At 46.4% G+C, this 27,800-nt stretch overlaps 2 protein-coding genes across 7 annotated transcripts in view; both read left to right on the plus strand.

Annotated features, from left to right (window-relative positions):
* Positions 1-85: 85 nt before the first annotated feature.
* NPC2 (NPC intracellular cholesterol transporter 2) lies at positions 86-8,079 on the plus strand. The gene is made up of 4 exons (XM_074365246.1): positions 86-313; positions 3,421-3,528; positions 5,126-5,298; positions 7,289-8,079. Exons 1-4 carry the CDS (start codon positions 232-234, stop codon positions 7,373-7,375), a joined length of 450 nt encoding a protein of 149 aa, XP_074221347.1. The 5' UTR covers positions 86-231; the 3' UTR covers positions 7,376-8,079.
* Positions 8,080-12,725: 4,646 nt separating this feature from the next.
* Positions 12,726-27,800, plus strand: part of SYNDIG1L (synapse differentiation inducing 1 like) — a 54,832-nt gene continuing 39,757 nt past the window's right edge. For 2 of the 6 annotated variants that reach the window (XM_074365247.1, XM_074365249.1), the window contains exons 1-2: positions 12,734-13,076; positions 23,086-23,153. The gene's annotated coding sequence lies outside the window, so the exon portion shown is untranslated. Of the gene's footprint in view, positions 13,077-23,085; positions 23,154-27,800 lie in introns of all 6 variants that reach the window. The other 4 variants (XM_074365255.1, XM_074365254.1, XM_074365251.1 and 1 more) reach the window with 4 other exon arrangements.

Genomic DNA, 27,800 nt, shown 5'->3' on the forward strand with positions numbered 1-27,800 from the left:
CGCATGCCCCACCGCGCAGCGGGCCAGTTGGGCGGAGATAGCGAGGGTCTGGGAGGGACCGAGCCTTGTCTGGCTCCCTGAAGCCAGGGGCGGGGCGCAGGCGGGCCTCGGCCCTGGTTGCTGGTGACCGGTAGCCTGACTGGGCTCCTCCCCCGGCCCGCCCTAGCAGGTTTATCTTGTGACCGCGTTAGTTGGTCTTCCTTCCTTAAGCTTGGAACCTCCTCAGCTGCGATGCGTTTCTTGGCTCCCACGTTCCTGCTCCTGGCGCTTAGCGCCTCCGCCCTGGCCGAGCCGGTGCATTTCAAGGACTGCGGTGAGCCCTGGGCCACCTCGAGGTTCCCACGCCTTCTGCGGGAACCTAGTGCTAAGACCCCTGGGCTAGGTTGGGCGGGTCCCGCGGGCGGCCAAGCTCAGCCTCGTACCCATCGGGGAATGGGCTAGGGTGGAGGACAAGATACTGACCTCTATGAAACCTGACCACTCATAACTTCGCCTTTTTCCTTGGAACGCGTGTTTGGGGCTCCAGGACATTCTTGGAGGTGGGCCCTTTGCTGAAGTTTCCTAAAGTTTATAGGGCAAACTACCGAAGGTTCATGTGCGGCCTGAGGGGTAAGGGATGCGGCTCAAAACTTTTTATTTATGCCTTGTATCTTGGATGACCTCTCCTAACCCCACTCCGTTGCTTTTCAATTTCCTTTTTGCTGACAAGTAAAAAGTCAATTCTCCTTTTCATGATTATTTGTTCCTTTAGGGCTTCCTTTGAGCTGTGGAATTTTGTGACTCTTACCAGTTTTTTCCTCCTATTTATAAAATTCATGTTTCTGGTCACAACTTGTGACACATGACCCTCTCTTACCAATGTGGTTGGAATCTTTGTTGAGAAATACAACAGCGGATAGAAATTGTGAGTTCCTTCAGTGAAGCCTGTGGAATTAATTGTTTGAGCAGGACTTTTCTGAAGTGGAGAGGTGTAATGGTAAACTAAAAAGGCATGAAACTGATTTTATAAAATTTGTGAGCTGGAAGGAAACTTGAAGATCTTAGAGTCAATCTTGAATTCCAGAGATGTTAGGCAACTTACCCAGTCACAAAGCAGACATGATGACCAGAATAAATTTGCTTCTTTATATCCAGTACCCAGGTAATAGTAACTGCTCAATTAATATTTGTTGGAAAAGTAAATGAGAGAGTAAATACTCTTAAACTATGTCATCAAAATTCATGTTGAGACAAAAGCAAACTTGGGGGCTACAGGAGAGGATTGATCAGGGAATAAAGACTGCTGGTATATTAATACTTAACAAATGCTGTTCCACTGAGCTAGAGACTGGCACTTGAAAGATGCTATTATCATCTCCATTAAAGTTAATGGCTGACATTTGGATGAAGAGACTGCACTAACTTTATTAACTCATTCAACTCTCATGATTTGTTCTATAGATGAGGAGACAGGCACATAAAAAGTAACTTGCCCACGTTCTTACAGGTAGTAAGCAGTAGGAAACTAGTGGGTGTTTGTGAGTCACTTTAGGTTTTAACTGTAACATTTAAAAGAAAAAAAAAATAAGGAAACTAAATCCTGACATTGTTCTGCTCATTTGGAAGGAAAAAAAAAAAAAAAGAAGCAAGTGTACACCTATGGCAAAAACTTCTTAAGGGTAGGAGGGTTTCAGTTACAGACTTTCAATTTACTTTTTTTTTTCCAATTTACTTTTGAATTGGGAAATAACAGTGTAAAAAATCTCAGTGCTCACCCACATCAAAAGGTTTTTTGAGTTCCACTCTATGCCCCGTTTCCCTTGGAGTAGTATTTCCTCAAGTGAGAAATGGGGCCAAGCAAACTAGTTTTGCAATTTTTGCAGGTTAGGACTGAGAAGTTTGTTCTATTGACACTGGAATCCAAGACCCTCTTGTCAGCAAAAAAACTGGATGAAGGAGCTACAAGTACTGCCCTTTACTCAGTTCCTACCAGATCATATGACCCAGCCTTGAAAGAAGTAGGTAGAAACTGGAAGTTGAAAGCTTTAGCATAAGCACTGATTTTCAGTAATTTGTTGATTAAAGTTCCAGGTATTCTTCCGCCTAGCCGTGACATAGAAGATAGGACACAGTGAAAGAGAGTGCTTAGAGAAGAGAACCTTGTGTATTGTTTGAGAACTTTGCCATGATGGAGAAGCAAGCTGAGGATAGGGGGCTGCAAAGTATTATTTAGAGACCTTTCTGGAGCAGTGTTGGTCGATATGGTGAAACTGTTCCACCCAAGAACAGGCCGATAATGAGTTCTCAACCTGCTATTTCATTTCTGACCTCATACATTCTACTTTGAGACAAAGAGTCCTTTCTATTGTCTAGATCCATCATTTCTACCCAGAAGGTATATTTGAGGTGAGAGTCTCACCTTTTGTGTTAAAGGGGAACTTGCTAACCAGGAACAGCTACTCTAGATTGAATTCATGGACTGAATCCCAGTATGATAATAGTATTAGTAAACACTCAGATAGCATTACTATATTCCAAGCACTTACCTAAGAGCTGTATATGTGTATTAGCTCACCTACCCTGTGAGGGTACTGTTATTATGTCTAGAGAAGTTAAGTATCTTGCCCTGAGGTTCCACAGTAAGTGATGGAGCCAGTGAGATTTCAAATGGGAGTCTAGCTCTCAGCAATGATAGGTAAGTGGTAAGTTAAGCTTAAGCTCACCCTGTTACAGGCAGGGTTAACAGGCAGTTTACTTGCATCCTCTCCTATTCAACTGTTTGGTTTCAGGGACCTGAATGAAGTAAGGGGATTTTTAAAGATTTGTACTTAAGCTTTTTTGGTCAGCATTTATTGTGAACAAACAGTACTTTTTTCCTTGTTTACACTGGAGGGGAAAAAAAAAAGGACACACACTTTGCCCCAAACTTATTTTGAAGAACACAGGTTCCAGAGTAGAGTGTTAATATGCATTACTGATGTGTGCTTAAAATTGTTCTCATCAGTAAGGGTATATGAAGCTCGGAGACCTCTGATTTGGAGAGATCCCAGGACAGGACTGAAAGATGATGGGGAGGGGCAGGTTGGGAGCAGCCAGTCTCAAGATTCCAAAAAGAAACGGCAACCTTGTGACTTGAGCCATTGCTCATGCTATGTGTGTGCTGCTTTAAAATCCTGTGTTGGGGTAGAAGGAGGGGTGGAATGGTTTTTCCCTGATATAGCTCTCCCAGGATATAGAGCAGGGGAGCTGGCTATATATACTCATTAATTTCTTTAATTCTACTTCGCCCAGCAAATATGAACAGTTTCCCGGAGACCCCTGATGGCCAGAGGAGAACGAGCTCACCCTCACTGAGGGTGCGGAGCTCCTTCCCATTAGGTACGGGACAGCCTTGGTGATTTGTTTTCCCTCCTGTTCCAATTCATTTTTCTTCTTTTGTAGGTTCTGTGGTCGGAGTTATAAAGGAAGTGAATGTCAACCCATGCCCCACCCAGCCCTGCAAACTGCACAAAGGACAATCTTACGGTGTCAATGTCACCTTCGCCAGTAGTAAGTAAAAGTGGCTCTTACCTTCAAATTCATCTTAAAACATCACATCAGTCTCAGCTGTTGGGATGAGCATGGGAATGTGAGGGAGGGGAATTGCAGTCAGGAATTCTGGGACCTCCCTTCCCACTGGGCAAATCTTGGATTCACTATGCCCTTACCTTCTCATACTGGGTTCCCATATGCCTGTTGCCCTAAGGACACAGACTCGAGTTGCCAGACTCCCTTCAAGCAAACGGGGGATTTCCATGGGTTCACAGGTTGGAGAAGACAGCTTGGCTTCTCTCTGTCCTGTTTTAGTCCAATTTGCACAGCAGATTTTTTGGGAATGTTTCAACTCTGTTTAGCTACAGACTGCAGAGTGTAGTGCAGACTCCAATTCTGTAGACTTTGGAACTCCTCCAAAATATTACTTCAATACATCTTCCAGCTATTAAATATTTTCTGCCTGAAAATAGAGGAACAATTAATATTCAGCCTCTGTAAGGTTTAAGGAACTCACTGGGGACCCAGGAAACAATCAAGAAGTCTAAGCATTATTCCTCAGCTTGAAGAAATAGCATTGGAACTTGTTGCCTCCTGGTACCACAGTCATCTCCTTCAGATTCCCAGAAATCTAGACAAATGTGAAATCTCTATTTCTAGAATGGGTATCTACCTTGAATCTTTCCCTCATTTTCTATCCTATGGAACTAGACTACACAGACTGATAAGAAATCTCAAAATTCCTATCATCTCTTGTTCTTAAGCCTAACAACAGCTCAATGTACTAGAGTTGCTTTCTCTCCTGGGTGATACTCTGTCCCTTCTTATTGTTCCAAACCAAAAAAGTACCTTCTAAACAAAGTAATCCCCAACCCAGACGGAAAGAAACAGAGCCAATTCCCTGGATCTCCAGAATAATCAAATAACTCATAACTCCAATTGCCCCAATTTTAATATATTTATTCCTCGTACCCATCTTGTAGTCTGGTAGGTAGAGGTTAGCGAGAAATGTACCTCTTCCTAATTTACCCCATTTCTAATGAGTTACTCCTTCATTCCTGTTACAGCCCATAGCACTGCTCCAGAGACTTCTGTTCCCTCTCTCCATATTGTCTTCCATTTTATTCTTAATTTCTAATGGAATCCTCTGGGTGGGGTATTTGTGAATTCAGGGACCAGTCTCCTCACACTCTTTAAGATACACAATACACTTTGACAGAAGCTGATGTAAAGAGTAAACAGAAAGTTGACTGCCAAAAATCAATTTGCTTATTGGATAAGATTATTTATCCAGGTAGCTCTGATTCTCCTGAGAAACTATGAAAGACAGTGAAGAGCAAGGCAGGGTTAAGAGTACGGAAAACAGCCCCCACCGATTGCTTTTTTTTTTTATGCCTCAGTAGTTTTTCAAGTTTCAGAGTGAATACTCGCTCTGTAGCATCGACAGAGGCACTAAGCATAACTACAGAGGGAAACAGACCTGAGGAGTTAAGAGGTACAGCCTTTGATTTGCCATCACAGCAATGCCGTTGCTTGAGACTATAGCTGGATTTTTGACTTCGAGTTTGGAAATCGGTATTTCCTTCACTGTCTGATTCTCTTTTCTTCCTTTTAGGTACTCAGTCGCAAAGTAGCAAAGCCGTGGTGCATGGCATTGTGCTGGGCGTCTCAATTCCCTTTCCCATTCCCGAGCCCGATGGTTGTAAGAGTGGGATCAACTGCCCCATCCAAAAAGACAAGACCTATAGCTACCTGAATAAACTGCCGGTGAAGAATGAATACCCCTCTGTAAGTGACCTTGTGGTTGAGGATGCCAAAGGCCTTGTGACTGAGTTAGAAATCAGAGAAGAGAGGGCAGGGAGAAAATGGAGTAGGAGTATGAGGAAGAGGCAGACGCCTGTGGGAAAGGAGATAAGTCTGAGTGTAGGAATCCTGAGATGGAGCAGTGTTTTCATTCTGTCCCTTTGTCCATTGTCTACGGCCTAATGGTTAGCCTGGGCCTCAGGGTGCCTCTTTTATATACAGTATTTCACTGGATTCTCAGGACCACCCTCTATAGAGGTATTATTCCCGTTTTACAGGTCAAGAGATTTCAGCCTCCGATGCTGTGTAATATGAACAGAGTCCACTCTGCTGAGAAATATTACAGCCTAGATTTAGAGCCAGGGCTTGTGACTCCCAGACCTGTGCAGTATTATAGGATTTCAGCCAGGTATATCAAACGGTTCAGGATTTCAAGTTGTCATAGCATTTTCATCAGAAAAACCTGGTTTCTCCGTTAATCTCTTAACAAAAGAGCAGTCATTTGTTCAGTTCATAGCAGAGAGGTGGCTTTTCCCTCTCCTTTCTCCTCCACCAGCTGCTTTTTCTGCCAAACACGTGTGAGATAGCGCCTGCAGCAATGGGCCTGTGTGAAAGATAGGAATCTTGGTAAGAATGGAGGAAGTAAGGGGATTACTTTTTTCCACCAAGAAAAAGAGCTGCATTTCTTAAAAGGAGGTCAAGTAGAACCCAGGAGCAATCTGGCCATTTAGTTCCTAAAAACAGCAAGAAATTAAATAACATTCTAAAGAGACTCTAATATAGGGAGTCTGTTCTTAGGGCTTATCAGAGACCCTAAAGGTCACAAGCAGATTTATAGATTAACCTGAAGAACATTCATATAATCACAGGTGTTTCTGAGCCTTAGTGACTTATACAGAGTCTCTAGTTAGGGCCTGATATAGACTAGGCACTTAATATATGGTAGTTATTGTTAAGTGAATTACATTTCATCTGAAAACCAACTTAAACTATGTTAATTTGTGCAAGAGTAAGTGAAACAGTAGTTAACATGTACTAGTCTTGAAAAACTCACCAAACAAGTTTTGAGAAGCTGGGTATCACAGTCACTCAAATGTTGCATTGCAAAGAAACATCGTGAGTATGAAAGAAAGGTTGTAACTAATAGCAAGTAGGCTAATGTCCACATAAGAAAAGACTGGCAAAGTGCTTTACTATTAAGAGTCAGAGGGGAAATGTACAGCTCAGTGGTTGAGTGCCTGCCTAGCATGAATAAGGTCCTGGGTTCAATCCCCAGTACCTCCATTAGTAGTAAATAAATAAATAAACCAATAAATAAATCAATGTTAAAAAAAAAAAAAAGAATCAGAAGAGAAAGGTCATAGTATGAGTGCCGCAAGTCAAGGCAGAGCTCTCTAAGGAGTTATATTATCAAAAAAACAGTTCAAGGGCATTAATCAAAACTATATTGCCACAAAGGGTCATTGTCCCTGAAATTATTCATACAACCCTAAACTTCTTTGGACATCCTTTGTGCTTTGACATTTCCTTTTCTAGCTAACAAGTAGGTTTCCTGGGACCTAAGAATCTAACTTTTTACTATCTGCTCTTCATAGTTACAGTTGGAAAAAGCTGGAACAAACTGCCAAAATACATGTGAAATTGTTTAAATGTAAAATTATTTTTCATGTAAGGCTTCATTTATGTACCACTGATCTAAGAGGGAAAAGAGCACTTTAGAAGCTGTTACTTGATAAGCTAACTAGGCTAGGACATGGTACTGCTAACACCAAATCATAGGTTTGCCCTTCTGAGCTTAAGTCCACAGGCTGTGCCCACGTCCCAAGCAGCCTTCGTGATGGTGTGATTTAAGAAGAAAAGTATGAGGAATTAGGCAGTTTGTTACAATTTACATGTAGGATTCATAATTAAACCAATTCTGGATTGAGGCAAGGTCCTAGCTTCATTTTTCCCAATTCGTTTTCTCTTTCTCTAGATAAAACTGGTGGTGCAGTGGGAACTTCAGGATGACAAAGACCAACGTCTCTTCTGCTGGCAAATCCCAGTACAGATTGAAAGCTAGAGCTGTCTGATGCCAATATGTCCATCTGGGGGTGAGAGAGCACAGGTGGAGGGAGGGGAGGAGAAATCAAGTCTAAACTAAATCAGTGCCATAAGATGAAAGGAATTTCTAGATGGCTGTTTCATGCCTCTCAGCCTCCAAAAGCATCTATGACCCTATTTCCTGAGAGCTCAGAACCGTTGCCCTTGTACTAGCCTTTGTAAAACGGTTGAAGGAAAGAAGAGAGAGTGAGACTATAGGAATTGATTTCATTGTCTTCAGGTTTTGTTGAGTTTTTGGTTTTATTTTTGGTTTTTTGTTTGTTTGTTTGTTTGCTGTTGGAATAAGGAGGGTCCAACCAGACAGGATTCAAATGAGTCTGCTTGAGGATATTAGATAACTTGCCCTGGGGTTACCACCCTTGCAGCAGAGGACGGGTTCCAAACCACCTCCGTCTAGTTGGGATATTATATCTGCAAGTTCCTCATCTCCACATGTCTCATTGAGTTCAGTGAGTCCAGCTAGCAAGCCTCCTGACCTTTGAAAGCACGTCCAGCTCCGCTGCTTCAACGGCAGTGACCTCTCTGCAGTGGTGTTCTGCGTTGCATTGGAGGGGAGGCGTTCTACAACAGAAATTCAACTCCAGATGGCTGGTTCTCTGCGGGTATCTCATGTCTCCTTTTCTATCTTAGGTGGTTTTCATTAAATGCAGCACTTGATTAGCAGGTGTTTGACTTTTTTTTTAACAACATTAACTTGTGGCCTCTTTATGCACCCAGAAATACCCCTTTGAATAAATAAAAACTTGGCAATCTTTTCTTCTGCATTTGGGCTGTGGACACCTGCTTCTTTCACACAGAGTATCTTCCCCCAGATCCGAGGAAGGTTAACACCCAGTCCTCTGGTCCCAGATCACAGTAAAGACATGACTTTCAGGAATTGGCCTTTCTCCCTTGTGCCCAGTTAGGCCTCACCTCTCTGTCTTATAGGAAATGCCTTTCTTGTTTGCTTTTTTTGCACAGTCTTATACCCCCGAGTGTGCTTGAAAGAAGCAGTGAAAGCAGATATCACCTAGTTGAGTAACAACATCTGCAAAGTGGAGGGAACTGAATTTGGGGTGGGGGTGGGAGCTCAGTTACAAGTTGGCATAAGCATAGTAATCTTTGGGAACCTTCTGCCATGAAGAAAGCCTAGAAGCTCAAAGATGAAATGTGAAGTTGCAGCAAGTAAGGTCTAAATTATTTCAATCTTGGAGTGTCCTACTCTTGAAGTACAAGTGTAATCACGGGGCATATACTTTGCTGTCTGTTTTGAATCGATGTACTACCAATCAGCTTTTAGCTCTCATAGAAATTATAACCCTATTCACAAAGGAGTTGGGCAACATGGACCTTGGAAGGTCATCTCTTTTAGCTGGGGTGCTTCTGCACCAAATAAGTCCTTTGGTCCAGTTCTTTTCATCCCACTAATTTCACTAGAACTTTTTGGCTTGTGAGATTCCCAGGAAAACCACCAGGGGACAGCCATAGATTGGGAATGAATTTATCAACAGCCAAGATTTCCCAGTTAATTCCTGGAGCCATTCAGCCGCTACTGTAGCTAAGATGTTTTGTGTATTCTATCACATTATGTCTAGAGGAACAGCCCACACTAGGTATATCAGACTTGTGTGAATTCCAAAGGTGGTTATCTGCTCTGGTTTCTGGCTTCAGACTGCTGGTAATTGAATCCTGGCTTCACCAATCAGTAAGACTGGCAGTGTGGTCTTTAAACCCCTTAACTTCTCTGCTTCAGTCTCCTTATCTGTTAAATGGGGATAATAGCAGTAGGGCTGTGAGGATTAAATGAGATGATGCCTGTAAAACATTTAGAATGACCCCTGGCACCTAGTACACAATGTTAGCTGTTATTCTAGGAGACAGACATTGTTCCTCATCTAAGTATAGCAGGAAATCAGAAGGTTCAACTCAATATATGACGGTATGTCACTTCAGAAAAATGAGGCAATCCTCTGTGCATGGCCACTTTTTCATGTGCCGGGAAAAATCTCAGTTCTCATTTGTGTCCACTCTCTCCCAATTCCCAGAAGACTCTCATGACATTGAGCTCCTTTGAGGCTAACGGCTACCTGCCCTGCATCTTGCACTTCTGTCCTCATATGTTGAAAGAAGACAGAAGAAAAGCAGTTTCACTAGCATTACCCTTCAGTCAGAGCAGAAGGGTCACACGACAGCTTATGACTGTTTACCAGCCATTGTGAGGCTACATGGAGCCTGCAGCAGTGAGCTAGGTAGCGCTCCCATGAAGGGATTAGTCTGAAAGGTCGTCTTTGATACACATGGTTCACAGGCGCCCCTCTCAAAAAGGTCATGCTCTTGGCAGTGACGGTCTTACATTTTTCTAGTCCACTGAGCAAGCCACAGAGACTGACAACAGCTCCCTTCTCACATGAATTGCAGGGTAGAGAAACCCCAGACTCCAGTGGTTAAAAAAACACAAGGGGACCCCCTGCTTACAGAATAAAGGAAACCCAACACCTGGTATCCCCAGTCTGGGAGAGTATTAGGTGGGAGCCCTGGCATTCAGTCAAATCGCCAGGCTAGTGAAAAGCAATAAGCATGGAGTAATTTCTAATCCCCTATGCTTGGTTTTGAAAGTTTAGTTGACTTTTTAAAAGAAACAGATGATTGATCCTAATTATACTTCATGAAGGTTGATAAAACAGTCTGTTCCCTGAGAACACCCACAGACGTATGAAGGGTGGCTTGACATAGGTGATGTCCAGGCTACGGAAAGGTGATCTGGAATTAGCCATTCACATCAGACAATCCAAAAAGCAAACATTGCTTAAATGACTGAGTTGGTATAAGGACAGGGTCATGGTACAGAGGAAGAGCACTGACACGGAGGAAAGGGTTATGTGTGAAAAATGTCACCCAGGTTATAGTTACCTTTAACAAGTGTTTTTCCCGAGGGCTCTCTGGGAAGGAGACAGAACAGGAAATAGAGCTTGGAGAATTTAAAGGCCTGAGACATTCTGCTGAGAGGTATGTGTGTGTGTGTGTGTGTGTGTGTGTGTGTGTGTGTGTGTTGGGAATTGGAGAGGCAGTGTTACGTGACCTGAGGTAAAAAGTGGCGCTGGATTTCCACAGTAGTTGCCTAAGAAAGTCTTTAGAAGAGCTGAGTCATTTTGGATGGTTGTGTTTTCTTCCAAGAAGAGAATCCCCCGGCCTACCTGTCAGATTCTAAACTGAATCCTATTCACCTACAGCTGTCAGTTGACTAGCAACTAAATGGTCTGGGTGTTGGTTGCCATGGAAACAGCTAAAAGGCCTATCGCTATGGGAACCTACCATGCTCTCCAAACTGGGGGTTGGGTTCCTAAAAAGGAGTGGTGTGGAGGGTGGAGGGTGGGGCACAGGAGCTGGGCTGCATAGGTGGCTTGAGGGTCCTAGGAGAAGATGAGCAAAGTGGTGAGCAGGCATGGCTGCCCTTTACAATGGGGGAAAGAAGAGCCGTGGTGTCTTCCACTGGCTGCAGGCCTTCCACCCTGTTCTCTGCTCCTCGCCCCATGGTGCCAGAGAGCACAGATGTTTGCTGTCCCAAATGGAGAGTAAAGGCATGAGGTCCCGGGGCAGACCTAGCTTGTCAGTGCTGCGCCCCTCATCTGCTGGGTCTTGGAGAGGAACCGTCTCAGCTCCTCATTGCCTGGCAGGCTGTTCTCCACACATCATGTGTCCCAGATAAGCAGCCAGCAGGTGAAAGGATGAGCTTAGCTTTGCCTGCCAGTGGGTCAAGCCGATAAGGCATCTGGCAGACAGAATGGATGGCTGCGGGCCTTGAACATGGCAGAGATGCTGGGGGTTCCAGTGAGGAAACAGAAGGGCAGGCTGGCAACAGCAGTCTCTACTCTCATCATCAGAGAAAGGGCTCTACCACAGAAAAGGGGTACCGCAGATGGAGCAAAATATTACAGATGGGGTTTCACAGAGGTTCTCAGTGGATGCGTACAACAGTTACAAGACCCTTTTCTGGGTTTTGCAATCAAGGGGAATAACTTACATCAGTGTTGAGTGGTAAGATGACTGTTTACTGAAACAAAGAAGAAACATCCTACGGGCTCTGCCATTAATTACTGTCAATGTGTGATATAAAAATGGAAGACATTGGGCTAGATCATCTCTAACGTCTCTGTCAGAACTAACAGCTGGTGATTCATTGAGGACTGAAGGGAAATTTGACCACCATGGGCAAACAGATTCAGACTAGTCATACCTACGAGAGCAAGGCCAATTCCCAGAGTCCAGAGTCCAGAGAGCTTAGGACAGAGACTAAGGCCAAGACATTTAATTTAGAGATCATCTCAGATAGGTTTGGCCCAGAGGATTTTCACCTGATTCTGCAGAATTCTGAAATGTATGGTCTTCATTTTCTCCCCTTATCTTTCCTTCTCCTGCATGGAGTTGCTGGTCTCCTGGGGAGATTTAGAGTCTAGGAGCCTGACACCAGAGAGAGATGCCACCATAGTCTGAACTGTTCCACAGGACCTCTGAGCATTTCACCAGGATCTGTGGGGAGGTTATCACTTCTGGAACACAGTTGTTGCCAGATTTCTGTAATGTTTAAATTTTTAAATACATGTTGAGTTTCTATGCCACTTCCAATTCTTTCTAGCTGATTGACTTTGGATGAGTTATGAAAGATGTAAAATAGGAGGCTAAGTGTACCCACCTCGAGGTGGTTCTAATGATGACCTGTGGTGGGGTATGCAAAACGCTCAGTGCAGCACTGACTCTAATAGGTACCAGATTATTATTATCCTCCTAGCCAAGAAAAGAAGTTGCATCCATGGAAACTGCTCAATCATAGGCATTTGCCATGGATTTGTCTTCCAGATTAAATTCCAGGTGGCATTCAAGACCAGTGGCCTCCCTGACGGCCTCCCTGTGGCTTGGCTTCATTAAGGCAGATTCTAATCCTCTCTTTATGACACTTAACCACATTCTTTTCCATGTGTAATTTTTTGTGTCAGCCTACCTTGCTACTAGACTGTAAACATCTTGAGAATCGAGACTGCCTTTTCCTCTTTAAGTAAATGCCTAAAACTCAGCACTCAGCAATTATTCAGCAAGTTTTTTTTTAATGTGGAAAAAAAAGTCACGATTTTTCAGTTTTTGATTCTGATCATTTAACCATACAATAGTGTTGGTCTCCAAAGAGGTAAGAAGAGTAATAGTTGATTTGGTTTCAATCTCCTGAAGAAGGGCGTGGTAGTGTCCCATACTGAGTGGGTAGCTCTTTAGAGCAGGGCTCCCATCCTGTGGAAGCTGGCTGTCATCAGTGGGCTCATTGATAACACTAGCTTGTCTCCAGCCTGCAGGCTCCCTGGCCCTGGGCTCAGGAGGAGATGGCTCCCCCTCCCCTTCTGGCAGCTGTCTGTCTTCAGTTCTGTTCAGCAAGAAGCCTCCCGGCTGCTCTTGACTGCTCCCGTCTGGGTCGTGATGCTGGCTCTGTAGCTGCATGTTGCGTCAGGTTGCCTCTGGGAGAGCAAGAGAAAGTGGATCAGGCTTATCCAACTCTCTCCCGGCTCTGGTATGCTGAATCTCTGCAGCCCCTTGGCTTTCCTCCAGAGCTCGCAAGTGCTCTGCTTGGCAGGAGGAAGGCCCACAGAGCTATCCAGAGCATCTCCTAGACTGGCTGCTGAGAACCATCTCCTTTCAAGGTGGGTAAAGCAAAGCGCTGGGGTAGGGAGTAAGGCAGTGGAACGAATGGAGGAGAAAAGCTTCTAGGCTGGACCAATTTGCTGTAGGACCTTGGACGAATCATTCAACCTCTTTACAAATACTTCACAGAGGCATTGTATGGACAAAAGGAAACAATGGGTGTGCACATGTAGCTTGGGAATATGAAGGCTACTCATACTCAGAATATTAATGTCCTAGGCTAGTGGAGAGAATTGGCAGTTCATCTTGTGGATTTTCTTGCTTAGTTCCTGTTGACTTGAGGAGCTGCACATACCCACAGAAAAAACCAGAAGAAAAACCACATCCTGAATGTGATCACTTGAGGAACACGTTTAAGATTTCACCACAAAACAGATGTCTAATACAGCTGGCTCTCCTGAAATGTTTGCTGTTAGTCCTGAGGGTACAGGTGGCTTAGGCACCTGCTCACTTCTGTCATCCTGATTCTATCGCAGTATTTATATGAGCAGGACACTGTACGTTCCTTCAGCCCACACTTACTGAGCATCTATTATGTGCCAGACACTCTGCTCATCCCTGGGGATGAAAAAATGAGTAGGGCAACATCCCTGCCTTCAAGGAGCTCAGACTCCAGTGGGAGAGCCAAGTGGCAAACCATCACGGTGATATAGAGGGACAATGCTGTGACAGTCACAGGTACAGGACACCATAGCATCCAGAGGGAAGAGCAGTGTGGTGACAGGCCTGGAAGAGGCAGAGCCAAGTCAGGCTTCTGCTGGGAGCATGGCTGGAAACAGAGATGTCTACTACAGTATTCGATCTGTATTCACCCTCATTTATCCTTCATTAATTCATTAAACAAAAATATCCCTGCCCTTTGTCTTCTGAGGCTTTGGAATATTTATTGTAGGGAATTTACCTTTTCCTGAACCTCTGGTCTTGGTTAATTTGTTTTTACTTCAAGTTCCTCCTACTCTATTTATGCTGGAATGAAGTAAGCATATTGGTTATATCTTGACTGTGCACCCAGTGTGTGTAGGTCTGTCTCCAGCTAAAATTATCTATTTGGATTGTAGAATTCTGGCCCCATTGGATCCACTTCTCCTTTCTCTGTTTATGCTCCAGCCTTACTGGTCTCCTCTCAGTTCCTCAAGCTGGCGGTGCTCCCTTCCCCCAGCCACGGGACTCGTACACATGCTGTTCCCACTGCCTGGGATGCTCCCCGTCACTTGTTAACTTTCATTGTGTTAATTCCTCTTTATCCTCCGCATTTCTGCTGTAATGTCTCTTCCTAAGGAAGCCTTCCCTGACTTCACCTCCCCTAGATAAGATCAAGTATGTACTTTGCTCAACCTTCTCCTAGCCCCTATCTTCTCCCTTCACAACACAATTCCAAATTACATGCTGGTAGGATTATTTGATTAATGTCATCTCTCCCAATAACTTGCAGCCATCATCTGGGTAGAAAACATTACCGTTTTGTTCACCGCTCCATTTGCAGTGTCTAGCACAGCTCTTCGTCAGAGGAGCAGGTGGCCAATAAATAATTTTGAAAGAATTAATTAATGGAATGATGAATGACCTCTTTTTTTTTTTTTTTTTTTTTTTTTGCCACTGTTTGCTTTGGGCCTAAATGGCTGTATGTCCAAAACCAAAAACAATACCAAACATAAAAACAAAGACCAGAACTGAACAGGGAGCCTCCCCTAAGAGAGGCATATAAAGAAGGTAAACCAGGGGCGGGATGTCCCAGAACTCGCAGGCTCCTGGCTTGTAGGTGTGGAGGGCCAAGGTAAGAAAAATGGAGAGACTGGAGCCCCCTGACAAGGTCAGACCTAGGAGGTGGGCTAGGAAGGAGGAAGCATCAGTAAGTAGGTATTGAGCTATTACCCTGATTCTCAAGGGGTACTTGGGTCCCCTGGGTGTGAGATAATGTACTGGGGGACAAAAGACAGAGTAACTGTCCCATTTTCCTACTGCTTGAGTTACAATTAGACTTTAAGGAGTGTGGGATTGCGGGAGAGGAGGATCATTTTATATTAAAGCCAATACTGATATGGAGTAGAATGTAAATTTCATATGCTTATAAAAACTCATGAGATTTTAAAGACTTTAATGCTATGACTTTAGCGGTAGTTCAGTGAAAGAGTCTGAAAAGCATTAATACCTCAAAGTACTGTATTCCAAAGGATTCTGTGTGATTGAAGTTTTATAAATCAAAAAATGTTATAAATACATGAAGAATCTGCTCTTTCGAGGCAGGATTTTTCTTGTTCATTTTTGTACCGCTCACCACTCCCTCCAAGACCTAACACAACTGTAGTTGTGTGTGAAATGTTGAACTGAATCCGGAGCAAACCACTCACTCTTAGTCTGGTCTGTAAATTATTCACTGGATTTTATTATCAAGATTGTTCTGCCTACCCACTCCCCTGGAGAGAGCTGGGGCCATGTCTATGTATCTCTGGAGAGGAGCTAAATAAAGAGGGTCCAGGGGGTATTGTATCCAAACTACTCCAGGACAGAATTGTGGGGGGAACAATGGGGAGGGTAGCAAGAGAGAGATGAAAGCAGAAAGAGCGAAGAGAACACAACTTCCTGCCGTTGCCTATAAGGAAATTATTCTCTAGTTTCTTTACGTATTTCCATTGTTTTCTGTGTTTACCTTGACTCCAGGAGAAACTGAGCTTTTTGAAATCAAGGCTGTGTCTGTTTTTAACAAGAGGGACCTGGGAACCATGCACAGAAATACTTGTCCACTGTCTGGCCTAGGGAACCCCCGGGGTCAGAGTTGATATAATCTTGGCAAAGATAACCAAATTTCAAAGTCACAAAGAGCAAAGTTCTCAAAGGTAGGTAGTAGGAAGCAGGAAGTTGGTAGAGTAGGTGTGTGAGGAAGGCTGGTGGGTCCTTAGGAGTGAGCTGAGCCTCAGAAAGCAAAAGTGGTGATGGGAGTGATGATTACTGGGATTGATTCTCAGCAGGGGCTGAGATGAAGGAGTCAGTGTTCTCAGACTTAATCATTGCTTTTAACTCCCCCAACATAATCTCTAATGGTCCCTGGTTGGTGCCACTCAGAGCCTCCACCCCCAGACCCCCAACTCTGTCTACCTGAGCAAATTCTTCCCAGCTTCTCAGCAACTCTGTATCTCAGATCCACGTCTGCCTCTCCCTTTCCAATGCATCGCGTCCCTGCCCCTATTCATTCAGCATTCAGGGAAGGCCAAGGAGCGAAGTTGCATCTCTGCAGCCTGGATACTGTTTCTAGAGCAGATTAAATGAACTACCCCAGAAGCAGCTCTCTGATGACGGGACCAGACCCTCTGGTGAAATGTAGCAAGCCAAGGGTCCTGGATGGGGGTGCATGGGAGGTGCCAGCAGCCAGTGATGTGGTTTAGACGCAGTGGGCCAGGCTGCACCCTTGTCAGGAAAGGGCTGGAAATACGCCAAATAGAACAGAATGGAAAAACAAGAATCATCTGTGGTTTAAAAAAAAACGGGGGGAAGCTAGAGTCAAGGACACAAGACTTGTTGCCAGAGAAGTTGGATTTGAGGACAAGAGCTGGGCAACACTTTTCTCTACTCCCTCCTGACTGTGTTTTCTCCTTTTCTCATAACCTCCGTGGTAAATCACCTGTAAATTGTAACCACACAAGCTGCACCCACTTGAAATTGCAATCTGGCAGCCCTAAGATTTGCTTTCAGGGACTGTCTTTGTCACGAAAAGCAGAATTCTTGTTTATTTTGGTAAATTAATTGCTGGCAGAGAGGGCTTTTCATTTTCCAACCCGAATGATACAAAAAGAGACCGCAGGGTTGGAAAGAACCTAAAGGGTATTCTGGGTTAAGTCACCAGCCTGTGCAGCAAACACGCACTGTCCTTGGCATCTCTGGATTTAAAACTACAAAATAGGCCAGGACTATGTGCTGAGCCTGATGTCAGCACAGAAGTAGCCCCTGAGCCTTCATCCGTTAGCAATGTGCAGGCAGCCAGAACAAACCAGCCTGCCAACCCGGGCACGGGTGACGATGTCTGCACCTCATCCATAATCCCTGCCATAGCTTGTAGGTGATGAGTGCTGCAGAATGGCATTAGAGGAGGACACCCTCTGGCCACGTCTTAGTGAAAAGCCTCTGGGGAGCCTCACTGTCATAAAGGTCACTGCAGCCTCTGCTCTTGACGCTGTCCCTCCATTTTCCCCAACACCAGACCTGACCTGGTCATCTTCCCATGTAATGAGTCTGCCAGTCGGTCAGCTGTCTGTACCAATCACACCAGGGGGAACCAGTGGGTGTGGAGCCTGTGGGAAGGATGATCATCACAGGACTTACCAGAATCCACAGACACATACCTCACAGATGCACACACTGCAGAGATGCCAATCCTGGTCTATTCAAGAACGTATCCAAGTGAAGGAGGGGTCAAGAATTCAGTGAGGTGATTTGGGAAAGGATTCCTGAAGGGGAGGAGATGTTTGACCAACTATTCAAAGGATATTTTCTTCTTGATTTAGCAGAGAGAAATGGGAAGGCCTTTCAAGTAGTAGGCAAGGGGATGGTCTGGAGGCAGGAGGAAGCAGAAAGTTGACTATCTGAAGGGGCCCATGTCAGGTGGTACCTGGAGGGGTTGGGTCAGTAAGAAGCAGGCAGCCAAGGTGGCTCGCTTGGTGAATAGCTCTGGCCCAGTGTGGGATGCACACCTGAACACACAGCAGGTTTCCAAGTAGGGATGGATAATAATGCTCCAGGTGTGTGGGATGAGCAGAAACTGGGAGGTTGAAGAAAGAGGTCCAAACAGGAACTTTGTCTTATTGGGAGCTCAGCACCAGAGGCTGGACCAGGGTAAAAGCTGGGGAAAGAAAGGGATGGCAGGGGAACACTTATGAGAGGAAGGCAAAGGAAGTTCAAAAGAGAAAGAAAACTAGGGCCTGGGTTTCACCCAAGTAAGTTTACAAGAGCAGGAGGAAGAAAAGCCTAGAAGAAGCAGGGTCCTGCCAGCTAGACCTCAGCATGCTGGTCACTGGATAATACCTGTAAAGCAGTTTTAATATTTAAAAAGAGAAACTTTCACATCTATAATCTGTTTTGATCAGAATATCTCTGTGAGATAGGCAGGGTCTGAAGTCACCTCCCTATAACAAGGGAAGACATGGAGGCACACATGATTAAAATAACTTTCCTGAGGTCCCAGTCATACCTCATTCCTTTCATAAGGCAGGCCTAGGGGCCAGGCTTCCCTTTCCAGAACCAGGGCCTTCCTGCCTTGCCAGTAACCTTGTTCTCTGGGCCCCGCTGGGTCAGCACTCCAAGCTGGCATGCAGCTCCCAGGACACCAGGCCACTAGATCACACTTGGGACCTCAAAGGTCTGTGTGCCTTCCCACCTCAGGACAGTCAGGGGAGGATGGATCCTGACTCCACATCCCTCTCCTGGCTCTTTCCTCCGAACTCTTGCCTCCTTAAGCCTCCTTGAGGTCCAGCTGTGGGTTTGGATCATCCCCTGATCAGCCCCTCCCAACCCACCCTCCTACTGCCCTGCAGGGGCCTCTCCTCAGCCCCTCATCATCCTTTCTTGGGCACTGCATTCACTTTCTCTTACTGGAAAAGATAATTGGCTGGATGGACACTTGCCGGTGTTTTATTGCTCAGATAAGGGGTTTTCATATCAGTCCTGATGAAAGACAGCGGAGGGGCTTTTCTTGCCACCTGCTGCAAGAGGCAGTTTCATTCTGGCTTCTCAAGTCTGGATTTGCTTGGGGAACTGAGCTGCCCTTTGTCTAAAAGAATTGTTTCCAGGAAGCTCAATATCCAGAATTGATAAAAATGACTCAACCCCAATGGTAGAGGTAGGAGAGCCCTGTCAATCCATCATCTCCCTTCTTTTCAACTCAAGCACCTAGCAACAGCGCCTTGTTTATGGAGGGAGAGGGGGGGGTTAGAGGTGGTGGTGGATGTGGTGGTGGTGGTCCATGGAGGTGGTCTGAAAACTGCTTATCTAGTTCCCTTTTACAAATGAAGAAACTGAGGCCAGGAGAAGAAGTCTTTTGCCCAAGACCAGGCAGAGTTCCTTCTGGGTTCAAGACTTGGTCTATGGACCGACCAGTTGGTCATGCTTTCATTCTCCTCTGGGGGACTCTGCTCCACCCATGCTTGGCTGCATCCACCCATCCATTCAACCAGTATCAGTGAAGCTCAGTGCCCGCCACTGCACTGGCCATGGATGCAGCAATGAATACCACACGGGCCCTGCTCCTTGCAATTGTGCCACCTTCTCAGCAAGCCAGGTAGCTGCAAAATTTTCCCACCCCAGCACAAGCCCCCACCCTTCCTGTCACTCAGGCTCCCAGCAGCCAGCGCTAAAGATAGAATTGAGGGCACCGTTTTAAGTCAGCAGCAGCAGACCTGGCTGGCCGAGTGGGGAGGGGGAGCTAGGCCAAGGTAGGAGTCCTCCTCTGAGCAGCCAGGCTGGGCTGCATTTCTCTGATAGTGGCCTATTCCCAGGAGACTGGCAACAACCTCCCACTGCGGACGGAGCCCTGGGGCGGGGCTGGCGGAGCCTCTGGCTGACACCTCACTCCAGGTGCCAGCCTTTCTTGGACTTCAGTTTTATACTCCAGACTTTCTCTCTTCTGTATCTACTATTTTGCTGACCCTGGGCTTCGATTATTCCCAAAGCCAGTGAAAACCCTACATCTACAGGGCTGTTCTGCCCTTATGCTGTTGTTCACAGGTTAGCAATTTTGGCCCCGGGGAAACCAGGAGATGAGGTCCAGGGATAGAGAGGTCAGGTGTTCTGCCGGGAGCCCTCAGGGCTTACATCCCAGGGGATTCTGCTGGCTGGCAGAGCCTCGATGTTGTCTCCAGAACTTTCCGGAGGACAGGTCACCATCATACCCCACCCATCTGGATTTCCTCTTCCTGTCTTGGGGCCACCTGCTTCTCTTTGCTGCTCCCTAGTAATGGGCCAGCTGATGCCCACAAGCAGCACATGCGCACGGCAGGGAGGTGAGCAGCGTTGGGGAGGAGAAAACCCTGGCTTTGTTCCCACTCCCGGCCACAGCTCTCCACTCTGCAGGCCTGGGGGGCTGTAGGCAGCAGAGGAGCCATGGGGAGAAAAGCTGGAAGAGAGAGAGGACCAGCCACCTGGAGCAGCTCCCTCTTTCTCAGAAATGCAGAAGAGGAGTGAAAGCTGCTTCCCCTTGTTCCTAGGCCTGACTCGAGGGGTCACCTCAGCATCGCACCAGCACCACCGCAGCATCAAGTGACATGACAGAGACAAGATGCTGCCTGCTGTCCTCCAGCTGGCTGGTGTGCTGGTGTCAGCCATGCTTTCTAAATCAAAGTGTTTGGTGAGAGCCCCCAAGGAGAGGCAGGCTGGAGAGCTGGGGAGGGGGGATCTCTACCCGACATCCACCCCCTCCCCTGACAGTGGCAGAGCGGGGACTACCACTCCAAGAACCTGCTTTCCAGGGACAGAAATAGTATGGGAGGGTGGGGTGCGGGGGCTGGGGCTGCCACTTACTGCTTTTCCATGGGCATTCTGGGTAAGAATAATAATGAAGCTATTAATAACTTCTTACCTCTGTATAAGTCTTACAGACCTTTCTCGAATTGTTTTCACCGCCTGCACACTCATTATCTCATTTGATTTTCAAGGCAACTCTGAATCTATGGGGTCATCACCTCCATCTGATAGATGAGGAAGCTGAGGCATGGGGAAGGGATTGTCAGGTGCTAGTCAGGTCGTTCTGCTAATAAGTGGCTGAGCAGGGGCCAGAACCCCATTTCTTTGGGTCATCCCTTCAGCCGTCCCATTGGAATGTGGTTCCAAAAAGCCAGGGCCTTCTGCTGGGCTATACTGAAGTCACCTCTGGGGACGATGTGTCACAGAGTCCTCCAAGGCTTTGTCATCTAGGTCAACTAGTTAAGACTGATTTACCCAGCTCTTCACATGGCCTACACCCTGTGCCAGTTTCCAGACACAGCCATCAACAAAACTTGGTTCTTGCAATCAAGGAGTTCACAGTTTGATGAGTAGAGAGACAAATCCTTAGACCATTTCAGTGCCACAAGGTTCATTTAAGGACCAAGGTAGCAAAGAGCATTGTGGGAGCACAGAGGTGGAGCCCTAAGCCATTTTGGTGATATCAGAGAGGGCTTCCTGGAGGAGGTGATGCACCAACCAGCTCCTTAGCCAATTCTCCTTAGCCAATCTCTGATTGTGCTCCTCTTCTCAGTACCAATCAATGCTGTCTTCACTCCACTCCTCCCTACCTGTAACTCCAAGCTCTGGCCAGTTTTGGGACTGGTGCAACCAAATGGCAGTTGCTAGACTGCCCTGACCCTGCAGGCCAGAAGGAACCTATTCTGCAGCCCAGGGGTTACCACAATCACACTCCACTGCTGAAAATGGACAAGAGATTGGATTCTGAGCTCAGTGCCACCATGGACTTCCCTTCACGCAGCCATGGAAGATGTGGATCCTGGGATGTGGCCAGTTATCCAATATACTTCCCACCCTTAGCTCAGTCTACCAGGAATTATCTCAGATGTGCAAAAACCTAACCTACTTTTTTAAAAAAGAATCTGCTGATCAGACTCCACATTGCTCTAGCTAATTCCTGGCATTTAATGTTTCTCTGTTTTAACCCGGATCTGTCATTTCTGTCATTACTAAAACATTACCTTTCTCTATTTGGTCTTTGGAAGAGGCAGGGCAGTTGGTCGTATTTCTCAAAGAAAGGGGCCTCTGTAGACTTGAAAATAATGATCAAACCACCCTGCAGACTTCTCCATCTGAGATCGATAAATTTCAATTACTCCCCCCATTAATTTATGCCTTTATCCTTACTGCCTTCAGGACTCTTCCTCCTCCTTTAGTTGAGGAACTCAAGACTAGACAAAGAGTACCCTTGATGTGCTGATCTGAACTGATGACGATAGGAGGAGGGCAGGAGCAGTGAGACATTCTGCAGGGGTGCAGGGAGCACCAGAAGATGAGGTCAGCAGAGGCCAGGTGATGTTCACAGGCGGGAACCCCAGCAGAACCCTGAGGTGCAGCAACCTTAATAGATAGACAGATGGGAGAAAAGAAGGCTGTGACTGCAACCAAGGAGAGGCCAAAAGGTAAAGGGAATCCAGGAGCCTGTGATATCACAGGCACCAAGGAAGGAAGTGTTTGTGAAGGAGGAAGGACTCAACAGGATGGAATGCTGCAGAGGGGCCACGTACGTAAGATAAGGACTGAGAAGTAGCCTTTGGATTTCGAAATAAGGAAGTCACTGGGGACTCAGTGAGAGCAGTCTGAGAGAAGAGCAGAATGTGGAGACAGCCAAGGTGCACAGCTCTTTGAACAGGTCTGCCTATGAAGTAGGGTGTGGTAGCCAGCCTCCAAGATGGCCCCCAATGACCCCCACCTCCTGGCGTTCTCACCTCCCATACCATATCAGGGTTGTTTTGTGAGACCAAAGGAATTTAGCAGAAGTGATGGAATGTCACTTCCAAGATATTAGTACAAAAGTGTCAAACAATAATCAGTATCGAGGCTATAAAGAACAAAGAGCTTAACTTGGAGTCTTATGAACTGTAATTCAGGAGACAGATTCAGGTAAAGCTAAAAGAGTGTTCCAGAGAAGAGGAAGAGTCAGGGGCTTATAACAAGGCAAAAGCCACGAGTCTGTACTCTGATACAAGAAAAGAATTATTTGTCCTTAAGGGATGGGCTCTCATGAGTTGTTTTAGGGGAAGCGTCTGATAAGTAGATAGGCTATCATGAGTTACTTTAGGGAAAGAGTCTGATAAGTATCTTGAGTTTCTGGCAGATGTCCTGGATGTCTTTGTTAGGACAATAAGTCAAAAGTTCAGATTCCATCCAGGCTGAGATGTGTATGAGTCACACTTCCTCACTGGTCTCCTGGCTCCATTTTAGAGAGCTCTGTTAGCAATACCATCACCATTTTGATTTTCCTTTCCCAAATGATATCACAACTTTTATTTTAGCCACTTTTTCTTGGATCACTCACTCTAGGGGAAGATGGCTGCACCATCATGAGGCGGATGTGGTGAGACACGGAGGCCACCTGCCAACAGCCATATGTGAGTCATAGTGGGAGCAGATTGATCCTCCAGCCCTGGTCGAACCTTCACATAATTGCCACCTAATTCTGACTGCAGCCCCATGAGATGCACAAGTCTTAGATGAACCAGCCAGATTCCAGACCCTCAGAAACTGAATGTGATAATAATAAATGTTTATTGTTTTGTGTTGGTTGTTTTAAGCTTCAAAATGTAGAGGTGAAAACTGTTACATAAGCAAGAATGAATACAGGACTATTGAGATAAGAATGTGGGGATAAGGGAGAGGAATTTGTTTCGTTTTGTTTTTAAAGAGTGAATCTCAAACATGTTTAAATGCTAATAAGGAGCCGGTGGAGAGGAAGAAATACAAGATAAGAGAGAAGTGCACAGAAAACCAATCAAATGAGATTTCAGAAGGAGGTAGAAAGGGTGAGGGTCTAAAGCACTTGAAGAGACTTAGCTTAAATTCTTAGGAGGGATATGTGGACCCCAACCTAGTCCATTTGACCAGGGAGCTCTGGTCCACGTGTGCAGGCCAGTGCCATGACTCAGCCTGTGCAGGAATTAGCTGTGTCCTTTGGTGGCTGGAGGTAAAGAGGTGGTCGAGGCCTGGATGATTACACTGGTCTCCAGGAAGGGCTGCTGGCTCAGACACAAGCTCCTGGACCAGAGTCTGGCCTGAGATACCAGGTATAGTTTGGGAGGTGATCTGATTGGCCCAAGGTTAGCAGAGAGTGAGGATAAGTCCTTGCTAGACTCTTGGGCTCAGAGCCCCATGTTCAGAATCTTGATCACATGACCCAACATGTGACACCATACCTTCACTTAGGCGGCCCAATTTCCTCCTGGTTTCTGGCTCCAGAAGCTTTCCCCACCACGCACCTTTCCCTCTGGAGACAGTGCCGCTTGCGCCACCTGGACCACCTGGGGCACTTTGCTGCTCTCAGAGCTCCACCCTGACTGTTCCAAGTAACTTCTCCGCCTGGCATTTCATTCCACCTTTCTAGATGCTGCTTATGCCAAAGGCACACTTACACACTGCCCACACACCCCACACCCCTGCTTACCATCAGATAAAATGGAATAGGTATACTTCCCAGTCCACCACAGAGGGGTGGACGGCAGGGAGGGCAGGAGTGCATGGGTGGAAGTGGAGAAAACAAGCAGAGTTCCCCAGGCTCCGTTTTCTGGGTCTTGGCCTCCTTACCCACAGAGTGGGGCCAGTCATATTTGCTTACTTACTTCAGAGCAGCCACATGCAGGTCAATGAGATGATGTATGCATGAAATTTTTTGTTAACAGAATTGGTCAAAAGTGTCCATTGAATTCTTTTTCTGGGTGCAAAGGAGAGCTATGTAGATGCCAGTAGTGGCTTTCCGGGTTTCTGTATAATAAGAGGCATTTGCACAGCACTTTCTGATTTACAAAGCACTTTCACAAACGTGTGCAAACGCAGTTGTGTTCAAAAGTGCCTAGCAGGGAGGCTGACATATAGAATTTACTCAGTAAATGAAAGCTATTATTTTCTCACAGCTTCATTTCATAAATGAGAGAACTGAGGCTTAGAGAGGTTAACGAATCTACCCGAAGTTCTCTCAGAATTAGTTCCGAAACTGGAGTCCTCTGATTCCAAATCTTGGGCCCTTTAAACGGCATTACATGCCTCTGCAGGAGACGTTAGCCCTTTTTCCTCAAAGATCCTAAACTTTGACGAGGGGAGAGGGTCACCTGGGAGGGGACATGAGCGCACTGCCTTGGGCGTCTTTTCTGGCCCATTCTGCAGGACGGCCCTGAGAAGCAACTTACAGCAAAGCTGAATCCAGGAACAAGTGGAGGAAGAGGGAGTAGGAGGAGGGGAGGGGAGGAAAATAAACAACCAAGCTGAAGACAGCCAGAGAAAGTGACTGTGACCAGCGAGGCAGAGAGCTGATGGATAGCAATGTCTCTGGGGTGGGAGAAGCAGGGCCCAGAGGGTGGAGGGAGCATGCCAGAGGCCCGGGGAGGGGCTGGGAGAGCAGTTCTTGGTGACTCAGGCGTGCAAGGGGCTGTGTGTTCCTTCTCAGTGCAGGATATTGATGGCTTATTGACCTGAGGGCAGGAAGAATTCTGCTCAGGGATGGCCAGGAGGCAGTGGGGAGACAGGGCTGTGGGCAAGGGTGGGAAGGGAGGCCCGAGGAGAAAGAAGAGAGAGTATGTAAAGACAGAGGGTGGAAGAGGTGGGTGGGGATGACTCTTTGTGGGGCAAGAGAGGGCATTGACCCAACATCCAACTTGGTGGTCTGAGGTCAGCTGGGGTCTTTCGGGCAACTAGAACTGACCAGCAACTCTGCCCTCCCCTCCCCATGCCACATCTCCCTGAAGGCCTTGGACACCCTGGCCCTACTCACAAGCCCACGCTGGTCCTAGATGCTTAGCATGCATTGGACAACATGCAGATGATTGCGACAAAATTAGCCAATTTCCAAAACCCATTATATACGCTTCCTGATATCATCTCTCTCTGGGCCATTTTCAAGAGCGTGAAATGCCTGGGGAGACTTCACAGTGACTGGTTCTGGGCTGTCCTCCCTCCCCCTCAGCCCAAGTCCATGGACTGAGCGGTCCCTCTCGGTGGCTTCTGCTGGGGCACAGCCCTGGCTCCCGGAATCCTGTGCTGGCACTTTCAGTGCCTCCCCGGGAAGTCTAATTGTACACATCCAGCCCTGACTGATGACCACTGCAATGTGCCAGGCTGCTGGACCGTGGGTTCCAGCTCCAACTTGGCAAGAAATTGACTGTGTGACCCTCCCATCCCCTGAGCTCCAGTGACCCTTCTTTTAAGATGGAAGCGAAATGAATATATAACTGCCTGGGAAAAGAAAATGGAATCAAGAAAATCACAGAGCTGAAAAGGATCTTTAAAGTTACCTACCCTACCTTCCTCACTTTATATGTAAGAAAACCAAGGCCCAGAGAGGGGATCCGACTGTCTAGTGTGGCAGCAGTACTTTGTCCCTTAATAGCTATATAACTTTCGGCAAGTTATTTAACCTTGTTCACCTGAGTTGCTTCATCTATATGATGGGAAAAACGATATCTTCTATATGGAGTTTGGTGATCACATGAGAAGATAACTTTCGCCTGGCACAGCATAGGTACTAATATTCATTTTTCCCCACATCCCATTCCCGCCCTCCTTTCTCCCCAGTTCCATTAGAAATTCTATCAGATTGGGGAAGATGGAGGGATACTAGCAATTCTGCTTCAGTGGGGCAGCAGCTCCAAATGGGACGGTGGTGAGCAGGTGAGGTGTGCCAGGCTCTAGGGCAGCACAGGGACAGAGAAGGTGCTCTTCTCCCTCGTCCTTCCCATTGAGGCAGAGCACAGAAAATAATGAGAATGGACAGCCCTCGAGTGGGGATGGAGGCGGAATAAAATGTGAGGTGAAAAATGTGGAGTGAAATGCAGCAGCTGGATGATCCTTGTGCTCCGTCTAGACCAGCAGCTCTCAGCCCAGCTGCACATTAGAATCACCTGGGGGAGCTTTCAAAAACTCTGATGCTCAAGCCGGTCCTCCCGGAGATCCTGATAGAAGTGGTCTGGGGTAGGCCTCAGATACTGGAATTTTTTTAAAACTCCCCAGAGGATTCTAATGTGCAGCCAGAGCTGAGAGAGGATGTAGGGGACAGATGGGAACTTTATGTCTCTCAGTCCCTGTGGCCTTCCACAGGGACCACAAGAGTGGATGGAGTGTCCCTGTGGGCTGCTCCAGTATCCCCGCAGAGGAGATTCGCAGTTGACTGGGAATCAGTGGGCTCTGTAGTCCTTAGGCGAGTAACACTGGTGCTCAGGTTTCATCTACTTCAAGAGGGGGTAGATCCGGGGGACGATTCCCAAAGGCCCTGGCCTTGGACCATTCTTGGCTGTGGCTGTGATTCTAAGAGCCATCCACCTCATGGGGATGGCGTTACTTCCCCTTCCTGTACCCACCCCTCCAAGTTGATATGTGAGTCCCAGACAGGTGGAGAGGCTTGCCCATGCTGTCCCCTGCATTTTCATTCCCTACATTAAAGAGGGAGGGGTCTTCATTTGGCTCCACTTGACCCACCACCTCTCATTCCCCTCCTCCCCTATCCACTTGTTTCCTTGGTGGGGGGGACTAATTTTATTTACTTATTTTCAGTTGTGGTACCAGGGATTGAACCCAGGACCTTGTGCATGCTAAGCATGCGCTCCACCACTTAAGCTATACCCTACCCCCACTTGCTTCCTTCTTAGCTTGCTTTTAGAAGAGTGGAAGAAATGGGTGACGTGCGGGTGTATCAGTCAGGGTCCTCCAAAGAAACAGAACAGGAGGACACAATATATGTTAAGAGATTTATTTCAAGGAATTCATTGGAAACTGACAAGTCTGAAATCTGTTGGGAAGGTCCACAGGCTGGAAATTCTCAGGCAGGAGGTGATGCTGTAGTCTCTAGAGAGAATTTTTTCCTCCTCAAACCTCAGTTTTGCTTTTAAGGTCTTCCTACTGATGAGATGGGTCTTACCCACATTATCAAAGATAATCTTTACTTAACGTCAACTGATTGTGGATGTTAATCGCAAATACAAAATACCTTCACAGAAACACATAGGTTAATGTTTGATTAACTGGATACTATAGCCTTGCTACTTTGACATATAAAA

Source organism: Camelus bactrianus, chromosome 6 (genome assembly GCF_048773025.1).
Source record: "Camelus bactrianus isolate YW-2024 breed Bactrian camel chromosome 6, ASM4877302v1, whole genome shotgun sequence".
Lineage (NCBI taxonomy): Eukaryota > Metazoa > Chordata > Mammalia > Artiodactyla > Camelidae > Camelus > Camelus bactrianus.